Source organism: Girardinichthys multiradiatus, chromosome 23, assembly GCF_021462225.1.
Source record: "Girardinichthys multiradiatus isolate DD_20200921_A chromosome 23, DD_fGirMul_XY1, whole genome shotgun sequence".
Classification (NCBI taxonomy): Eukaryota; Metazoa; Chordata; class Actinopteri; order Cyprinodontiformes; family Goodeidae; genus Girardinichthys; species Girardinichthys multiradiatus.
Genome location: NC_061815.1, coordinates 51,536,076 through 51,546,545, shown reverse-complemented (window position 1 = coordinate 51,546,545; position 10,470 = coordinate 51,536,076). Strand labels below are relative to the sequence as shown.

Sequence of the window (10,470 nt, the reverse complement as noted above, 5' to 3'; positions counted from 1 at the left end):
AATATTCATCTGTGTCTTCTGTTCAACTCAATTGACAGAGAGGTATATGGATTTGACAAGATTTTGCAGCCTCTTGTGGAGGACCTAAAACTTCTTGAAGATGTTGGTATGACATTAAAATTAAAAGGTCAAAACCATCATCTGTATGGTATAGTCTGCTTGTTAATAGCAGATAACCTCGCACTGCATTCTATTGGTGGTTATCTGGAAAGTTTTTCTGCAAATACATTTTGACAGTTTTGCATGATTGACAAAGGAGATGCACAGGTGATATATGATGAAGATGAAGTGGAGCTGCGTACAAAACAAAATTACCAGTACCATGCTGAACTAAACGAGCCAAGCAAAACGGGTCAAACACGATTCTTGTGTGAATAAGCTACAGTATTTTCATGTCACAGAAAACTCAGGTGTTGATGTCATGCATGATGTCCTTGAAGGTGTAGCTCCGCTAGAGGTTAAACTAATGCTGCAACATTTCATTTATGTGGAAAAGTTGATTACATTGGAAGAACTGAATGACAGAATTTCAGGTTTTCACTATGGAAGTGGAAATGTCAAAAACAAGCCAAGTGTCATATTGAACTTGAAAGCTGGTGAGAATCCTGTAAAACACACGGCTTCCCAAATGTGGGGCCTTTTACTATCCTTGAGAAAGAAAGAGTCAACACTGGAAATGACTAGTTTTATTAAATAAAATCTGCAGCATTATTTTTGCACCAGTTGTTACCAAAGGGCTTGCTGTGTTTCTAAAGCAATTGATAATCGAGCATCATACTCTTTTCAAGCAGCTGTATGAGAGAAATCTCACACCGAAACATCATTTCATGATACATTATCCATGGATAATGGTTGGTTTTGGACCTCTGTCTAAACTTTGGTGCATGCGATTTGAAGCAAAGTACAATCCGTTCAAAAGACTTGCACAAGTTATGTGTAACTTCAAAAATGTTTCAAAGACATTGGCTTTCAAACACCAGGTACAACAAATGTATCATTATAAGCATAGCCTTATCATCTCCAAGAAAATCAGTGTGAACAACAAGACATCTGGTTAGTGTGGGGTCACTGAAAAAACCAGATGTCTTGTTGAGCCACCTGAGGTTAGCTCTAGAAACGGACATTTCTTTAACCACTACCATCTATCTGTCTCACAGTGTTGATAGCAAAGTCTACACAGCTGGATCCATACTGCCCTTGAGAACAGATCACAGAAAGGAGCCTTTATTTGGAGAAGTTGTTCATATTCTGGTGCATAATGACTCCATTTTCATGTTTGTTCGAATACTAAATGTACTGTACTTTGATGATCATTTTTATGCTTATGCAGAACAAAAAACAAGCGAACACGAGTTGATCACACTTGCAGAAGTTTCTGATTTGCATCCTTTAGATGTTATGAGGAGTTTTGGCACCAAAGAGTTGTATGTGTCCCCAAAATACAAAATCTTGTACCTTGGTTGATGACTGTACTGGATTGTAAATACATGATTATTATTGGAAGGGACAGGGATTATTTTTCATTATTTCTTTTATGAAATTTATTGCCATGTTTTTCATAGACGTTCACTGAATGTTAGAAAACATATTTTATTACACTGATGATTAGGGATTTTTAAAAAGGTTTGGTTTTTAATATCTTAGAAAAATTGGCATTTTGTTTGCTTGACTTTGTGATATGAACTTATTTTAAAACTTTTTAAAAAATTTGAGCTGCCCCAGCATTATTGTTGTAACATACTTAATTGTAATAAAAGTATCTCTAATATCCTCAAATGAAAATTCCCATTTTTATTTGACCTTATCTATGAAAACACGTTTTATACATATATGTCAAAATAATACATTTTGACACATATATGTGTTCATTTGACTAACACAATAGTTGTGTTAAAATGACTAACGCATTAGTTGTGTCATAAATGACACAACATGTGTTGTCCCTGAGCTGATTCAGCACTTGTTAAAATTGAACACATCGTGTTGTTTTTGACACATCTGTTTTAAGAGTGACCGAAGTTCTTTTGGTAGGCATGATGAAGGGTTCTCTTACAGCCATTGCCTATTAAGTTCATTGGCAAATGATATTGATCCAAATGAACCCAATGACTACCTCCATTTTCATTTTGCACTGGTTATGGAGGATTTCAATCAGCTCCAAGCTGAGATGGATCTCATCAGCAGAACATTGCCTCTAGAAAACCAACACCTCTCTGCAACCACAGCAAGGCAGACAGTGAGCATCAATCATATTTTCCTCAAAACGAGCCTAACACCGCGCTGGTAGACTCGCATTGATGGAGAAATATTCAATAAAGTCGCCAAGGAGAGGTGTATTGTCATTAAAATTATTGTATGTGTATGTGATCTCACGTTTTTCATGCTACATTTCTTGGATTGGAAATTAATACTTAAAAAAATTGGAATCTCCCAAAGACTATATATAGCCTAAATAGCCAAATATTCAGTAAAATATGCATAAAATGGTCAATAACTTCACTATAGCATGTTGTAATGCCAACAAACTCATAGCACACATAGAGCACCTCATCTTGAATCTTTTGAATAAACATAATATTGCCTTTATTGACGCAGACTTGCTTATACTGATAATAACTCTGTATTACAACCAAATAATATTAAACCTTTCCTTTACTGTTTGCAGTGTGTCACAACCTGAGATCGGACACCATTACATGAGCACACAAAAAAGTCTTGTTCATGCAATATGACATAAAATAAAATCACAATGAATAATAAAATCCCAATATTAAAGAAGCCCTTACAGCTGCACACAAAATCCTGTTCACCTGAAAACCATTTTCTGTCTTGTTTCTTGCATTATGAGGGAGACTGCAGTGGGAATTGCCTGCAGGCTCCACATCACTCCAACTAGCTCACTGACAAAAGAAGAATTTAACTGGAATGACATATTTTAGTTCTAGTTAGTATTTTCAATTAAACTATGATTTTATGTATAGTAGCTTCATAATACATTAATAAATAAATTAACAATGTGTTATTTGTTATATTTTGAGGAGCAAACAAGCAGTAACAGATACAGTGCCTTGCGAATGTACTCGGCCCCCTTGAACTTTTCAACCTCTTGCCACATTTCAGGCTTCAAACATAAAGATATAAAATTCAAATTTTATGTGAAGAATCAACAAGTGAGACACAATCATGAAGTGGAATGAAATTTATTGGATGTGTCAAACGTTTTTAATAAATACAAAATTGAAAAGTGGGGCGTGTAATATTATTCAGCTCTTTTACTTTCAGTGCAGCAAACTGACTCCAGACGTTCAGTGAGGATCTCTGAATGATCCAATGTTGTCCCAAATGACTGATGATGATAAATAGAATCCACCTGTGTGTAATCAAGTCTCCGTATAAATGCACCTGCTCTGTGATAGTCTCAGGGTTCTGATTATTCTTGTGTTTGGTTCTTAATTCAATTCAATTCAGTTTTATTTCTATAGCGCCAATTCACAACACATGTCGTCTCAAGGTTCTTCACAACAGTCAGGTTCATACATTCTAATTAATCGTAATCATTGAACAGTTCAGTCAGATTCAGTTATTTATTCAAATTGGATAAAAAGTTTTTCTATCTAAGGAAACCCAGCAGATTGCATCAACAAATATTTCTCTTCATGTTGTTTATTTTCAAATTTTAATTCTCAGCTGTGGGGGCGGAACACAGCAGGTCATGTGACATCAGTGACATCATTAGAACATCAAAGGATGGAACATCACAGGTCATCACTGTGACATCACTGTGACATCACTGTGATCACTATAGCTTAAAAAAAGCACAACTTCTACCACCAACCAACAGACAGTCAGAGCAGACATCATCTAAAAATGACAGAGAACAGTCAACAAATGGACCGAACAGAAAACGAGAGATCTTTGGAGAAGGCTTTAAAACACGGAATAATTGAGTGTCAGGAATTTTGGGAAAATGAGTGGGTAAAACAGTACGAAGGAGACAAGGTGTTCTGGAAAAAGGAAATTATCTCACTCAATTTAAAAATTGGCAGACTTACTGAAGAAAATGCAACACTTCGAATGAAATATGAAACAACTCTGAGCAAAAAAGAGGCCTTAAACATAAAGTACACAACCAGAGAAGCTGAGATTGCTGAAGTGCTGCGTAAGCATCTCGGCCAAATTGAGACACTGTCAAACCTATACGCTATCGAAACCAAAACATTTGAAGAATTCAGGAAGAATACGGTGAACAAAGAAGAACATATTTCAGCATTAGAAAACCAAATCAAACAATATCAGCAAAAAATTCTGGACAAAACACAACAATTTGAATCAGCTTCCACCCAGATGAAAGCAGAGATTGTGGAAGCAGAAAAGAACCTAAAAAAGCAGATAGTGATAAACAAGACGTATTTAAAATCTGAAAAAACTCAAGCACAAGCAGCAAAGTTGGAGAAGATGAAATATGAGCAAGTTATCCAGAAACTAGAAACAGAAGTTTGTAAGTTTAAGGAAAAACAGGAGGAAATGAAGAGAAAGGTGGTGGGTTTGGAAGAGAAATTAGAAGTGCAGAAGAAGAAAACGCTGGAGAAGAACTTTCACCACAGTAGAGACAATGAAAATCTTAAAACCATTGTGGAAAAACAAAAGTGTCACATTGTAGAAATGCGCAAAAATGAAGCAGCCAAAAATAAAGTTATCAATAAACTGAAATTGAAAATCAGTGAGCTTGAGGGAATTATAAAAGGTTTGAACCAGGAGAGCCTTAGCTACAAATTAGAGAGAAACAAAATTTTAAATGACCTATCGAAAAAAAGGATCAAGACCAGTACTCTGAAAGTCAGTCTGCTTGAAAGAATTGAAATAAATAAAAACCTGGAGGCACAGCTGGAGAAAGAAAGACAAAAGCAGAAAGAACTTACCAAGACAATGAAATCATTAACACTTGAGAAAAAACTTTTTAAGGAGAAATATGACTTCCTGGAGGCCAAATACAAAAACGGAAAGCCAGAGATGGACAAATGCAAGCTTAAAATCAAACAGATGGAGAGGAAGATTATCTCTATGCAGTGTGACATTCAGAACTGTGTCGACGTTTTTGAATGTCCCAGGAGGTTTTTACAGTATTTCATTCAGCTGAAGATGAAACACTTGGACAATACCAAAATGACCGAGGTTGACAGCCAGTTTGAATTGTTTCATCGCTACATTAAGAGGCTCAAGAATTCATTCGACAAGACCATCACTCATCAAAGCAGAGAAAAGGACAAGATCAAGAACATGCTCTCAAAAGAGACGGATATCCTGTATCTAAATAGCGCAAAAGCCTACGAAGCTTTACAAAAATGCAAAATATTAGAAGAAGAAAAGCAAGCATTGGACAAGAAGTTGCGAATGACAGAGCAGGAGCTTCAAATATTAAAAAATCCTGCCAAGTCCAAGGTCCAGTGCTGGCTTGCCAAATTTAGCAAATCAAAAAATAAGGTCCACCCAATATGAAACTCTACCCAGACTCCAGCAGGTCTCTTCAGATCCAGAGGAAGCTGAAGATGATTCACATGAAGCTGTCTCAGACAACCACTGCTTACCAACACCAGAAACCCATTCACTGAGTCCCTCAACATACTTCATAAACTATATTCCAGATGATAACCACTGATAAAAATGATTATTTGGCACTGTAAATAATACTTTGATTTCATAATTATGTTTACAATAGTTTTTTAATTCTCTACATTTACTTTAAAATAATATGTATTTTTTTAATGTGTTACTCGATATTTACTTGTAATTTTTTTACAGCATTTTACAATGTATCTGTTAAAGGCATTATCAGGTGACATTTACTCAGTCAATCTATGTAGTATTAAAACTGTTACAATTAATTAAATGTTACTAAGCAAACCTGAGAACCTCATTCAAATCTGATAAGTGACGTCATGTGAAAAAAAACCGCGCTACATTAACAAAGCTAGAGGACTTTCATAGTCGGATTGGAGCATTCGGCCAGGTGAAGAGGGGATCGTTTTTATGAAAATTTTCTTCATAAGAAAACATGTAAGCTTTGCTAACTTTTTGCTTTACTGTTAACATGCAACTTGAGTCAGTGTGATGTTTCTTCACCTGTCCTGCTAGCTGCTTTCATTGCTAGCAAAAGGTAGCAAGTTTCCCCGCCAGGCTAAGCGTTGATTGTTTTTATATCTAAATACGTTTTTATACACCAGTAACTGTCATGCAAAACAGTGTAGTAGTCTTGGGCCAATGACTCACTTCATTATTTAATAGCGCTGTTTTTATGTGTCAGAGGAACATTTCTCCTCTTCCCCCGCGCCTTGCAGCCCAGTATTACTTTAGACCGGTGAATAATTGAGCTGAAGAGAACTTGTCTGCAGCACTGGAGCGTTTCAAGTTGGTAAATTGGGTCTTTTATTAGTTTATGTGAAATTCAGTGACAGGTCCTCATGGCTTAGGCCCACCAATATTCACTAACATCAAATGTGAAGCTTTAAAAGGATTCCCTAAAATTTTTGACAATGTGCTTTTGTTTTTCTACATGTTGCATAGTTTATTGCAGCAAAACTGTTAGATTCTAAAGACCAAGTTACAGTGGCAACTTTTAATTTGTTTCTTAAGATCGTGGTTTTTCCATCCGTATCAACCTCTGTTAAACACTTCTGGAGAACCATATCTAATATTGTATCAAATCTCATTTACTTGCATGTCAAAACACTTCATTAGAATCAGAAACACTTTATTGACCAAGTATGCTTACACATACATGGACGTTTTCAATAGATGGGCACACTCTATGAACCTACTATTATTTATGGTCTTCTGTCAGCCTGACTTGTACCTTGTCTCTGTATGCTTCTCCTATCGAAGACTGGAAGTTGTAAAGAAGTGTCCTGCTATCTAAGATTTCCAGGAGAGATGGCCTGCTTTTTTCTCTGAAGCTCAGGTAAATCCATGGTCCATGTGTTAAAATATTTTGAGTTTGCTCTGCTAAAACCCTGTTTCCCCTACTTGACTAATGGAATCTTGAGTTATCCTGCCATAAAGTTTTAGGTATTTAATATTGCCAATAATAATAGGTGTAATAATGCCTACTACAGTGACCATGACATATACCTTCTAGTACCAGTAGTTTGATAACTATGAAGTGCACCTTTTTATAAAGTTTAGTTTATATGCTTAGTCATAGTTGTAACACATTATTTGCCATTGTTACCCCTTTTGTTTCAGATTAAAGAGGAGTTCAGACAAATTACAACAGTTCATCTGGAGAGAACCTTTCTGACTAAGCTGGATCTCTGATGGAAAATATTTTTAAGTAAATTGACCTTAGAGGAATTACTTAATGCTGGCAATCAAATGCAGACATTTTCCTGACTTCATGTTCGGGAAAAGTAGTTTTCAACACAAATCCATTAAACTTATCAAGAACTTTTCAGAAAGTCAAATGCTTCATCAAATTTAAATAATGCCAACAAACACAACTCACTTGACAGAAGAGGGTTTTCTTCAGATGCTCTGGGTTTCTCCCAGAACCAAAATAAACTATATGACATTAACTGTTGGGTAAGGAAGACAGAGAGGGACATAGACGGGGGGACAGAGGAAGACAGGGAGGGACATAGACGGGGGGACAGAGGAAGACAGGGAGGGACATAGACGTGGAGTCCCTGGAACCGTGTCCCCTGATTAGCTTCTTGCCTATTGGCCGAGGTAAAGCCCATAGGAAGTAGATGCTGAACTCCATCATGCCTGCCTGGTTTTATTTATAGATATAAACACGAAGATGTTACCTGGAACCCTGAAGCTTCTCCCCCTGGTCCAGTACGGTGGAAATAAAGACTGATGCTGCCTCCAGGTGTTATAATTAAAGAAACTTAAAAGCAAACAAACATTCAAAAGGTGAGAATTTGGTTGTGCAAATATTTTATAACTCAATTGTTTAGTTGTAGTGTTACTGTCAGCAACCCTGATGCTACCTTAAGATTAAGCTAGCAGATAAAACATAAAAGTATTATTTATTACCTTTTTGTCTACTATATTTCTGTTTAAACATAGATGGTTCATGATTTCCAAATAAACCAAATAGTTACAGAATTTCACTTTGTTTGATTTTGCAACTACGTTTTTGTCTTCATCATATTTTAATTTCTCCATGTTTATAAGAAGGTTGTGGATATGCAGGTACCTAACTTGGGACCAATTAACCCTCTGCTCTAACAATCAAAGTAATGAATTCAGATGTAAAAAAACAGAATTATTACATACATTCTAGCTGATACAAGAGAGGAAAACGTTCCATTGATATATTTGGAGACAGATCTCTGTGAATGGCCAGCTTATTAGCAATGACCTTTCGTTGCTTACCTTCCTTGTGTTGCTGGAGAACTATCAGCAGTCTTCCCCCTGATTGGTAGGCCACAACATGGCCATAATAACATAACATTTCTGTAATAACGTCTGATGATGTTGTTGGGATTATTATTATTATTATTAATGTATTATTTAATATTAATACTTTAATATTTTATTAAATAATAATTTGGTCTGTTAAGTGTGGTCCTGAGAATACCAGCCCAATAAAGCGGTGGTATTAGGACAAAATTAAAAGGGAAGAGCCAAGCTCTGGCATTATTGAACAGCAGAACTCTACTAACACATGGAATGAATTCACACAATTTCTTAAAATACAAGAATTTATTAACAAAAATAAGTCTAACCAAAGTCAAACATATTTCAATCAACAAACTCTTTAAAAAAATCCAACTAAACTGCCAAGCAGAATGAAAGATTAAGGAAGACTAATGGGCTACTAGTACAATATAAACAAGTTGATCAATGAAGGTTGAAAACCATGACTGAAAGGGTGATGCAATATTACCATGCAATATAATTTGTCTGAGAACTAAGAATCATCTAAAGAATTTGGAAATAAAGTTAAGTTAGTCTTAGTTAGTTAAGTTAGTCCCCTCCTTGAACCATCACCTTAACGTGGTGGAGGGGTTTGAGTGCTCAAATGATCCTAGAGGCTATGTTGTCTGGGGCCTAAATGCCCCTGGTAGGGTCTCCCATGGCAAACAGGCTCTAGGTGACGGGTCAGACAAAGAGTGGTTCAAGAATCCCTCATGAAGAACAAAATATCGAGGCACGTGACGTCGCCCGGTACGGCGGAGCCGGGGTCCCACCCTGGAGCCAGGCCTGGGGTCGGGACTCGTCGGAGAGCGCCTGGTGGCCGGGTTGCTCCTCGCGGGACCCGGCCGGGCCAAGCCCGAACGAGAGACGCGAGGCCATCCCCCAGTGGGCCCACCACCTGCAGGGGGAACCGTGAGGGACCGGTGCAAAGAGGATTGGGTGGCGGACGAAGGTGGAGACCTCAGCGGCCCGATCCCCGGATGCTTAAGCTGGCTCTAGGGACGTGGAATGTCACCTCGCTGGGGGGGAAGGAGCCTGAGCTTGTGCGGGAGGTCGAGAGATATCGACTAGAAATAGTCGGGCTCGCCTCCACACACAGCGTGGGCTCTGGAACCCATCTCCTTGAGAGGGGCTGGACTCTCTTCTACTCTGGAGTGGCCCACGGGGAGAGGCGGCGGGCTGGTGTGGGTTTGCTTGTTGCCCCCCAGCTCAGCTGTCTTGTGTTGGGGTTTACCCCAGTGGATGAGATGGTCGTATCCCTGCGCCTTCGGGTTGGGGAGAGGTCTCTGACTATCATTTCAGCCTACGGGCCGAGTGGTAGTGCAGAGTACCCGGCCTTCTTGGCGTCCCTGTCGGGGGTGCTGGATAGTGCCCCTCCTGGGGACTCCATTATTCTGCTGGGTGACTTCAACGCCCACGTGGGAAACGACAGTGACACCTGGAGAGGCGTGATCGGGAGGAATGGCCTCCCGATCTGAATCCGAGTGGTGTTTTGTTATTGGACTTCTGTGCTAGTCACGGATTGTCCATAATGAACACCATGTTCAAACATAAGGGTGCCCATCAGTGCACTTGGCACCAAGACACCCTAGGCAGGAGGTCGATGATGCTGACCTCGACTGGGGACCTCAACCTCGACTGGGGACATTATCGGGCGGTGGAAGGAGTAGTTTGAGGATCTCCTCAATCCTGCCATCACGCATTCCCTGGTGGAAACAGAGGCTGGGGACTCGGGGTTGGACTCTTTCATCACCCAGGCTGAAGTCACTGAGGTGGTTAAAAAGCTCCGTGGTGGCAGGGCTTCGGGGGTGGATGAGATCCGCCCTGAGTACCTCAAATCTCTGGATGTTGTGGGGCTGTCATGGTTGACACGCCTCTTCAACATTGCATGGCGGTCGGGGACAGTGCCTCTGGATTGGCAGACTGGGCTGGTGGTCCCCATTATAAGAAGGGTGACCGGAGGGTGTGTTCTGACTACAGGGGGATCACACTCCTCAGCCTCCCTGGTAAGGCCTACGCCAGGGTATTGGAGAAGAGAGTCCGGCCGAT

General features: G+C 39.1%; 1 protein-coding gene across 3 annotated transcripts; it reads left to right on the top strand.

The window, feature by feature from the left end:
* The first annotated feature begins 3,692 nt into the window (after positions 1 to 3,692).
* LOC124860040 (cilia- and flagella-associated protein 58-like) lies at positions 3,693 to 8,493 on the top strand. 3 transcript variants are annotated; one of them, XM_047353009.1, is made up of 3 exons: positions 3,693 to 6,054; positions 6,880 to 6,955; positions 7,240 to 8,493. In XM_047353009.1, exon 1 carries the CDS (start codon positions 3,868 to 3,870, stop codon positions 5,494 to 5,496), a length of 1,629 nt encoding a protein of 542 aa, XP_047208965.1. In that variant the 5' UTR covers positions 3,693 to 3,867; the 3' UTR covers positions 5,497 to 6,054; positions 6,880 to 6,955; positions 7,240 to 8,493. The 3 variants fall into 3 exon arrangements, with proteins under 3 accessions (XP_047208965.1, XP_047208966.1, XP_047208964.1); XM_047353010.1 differs by lacking the exon at positions 6,880 to 6,955; XM_047353008.1 differs by having other exon boundaries at positions 3,693 to 6,955.
* Positions 8,494 to 10,470: the final 1,977 nt, after the last annotated feature.

Bases quoted from the DNA above. Each gene is read 5' to 3' on its own strand.
- LOC124860040 (XM_047353010.1), top strand. From the start codon at position 3,868: ATGACAGAGAACAGTCAACAAATGGACCGAACAGAAAACGAGAGATCT.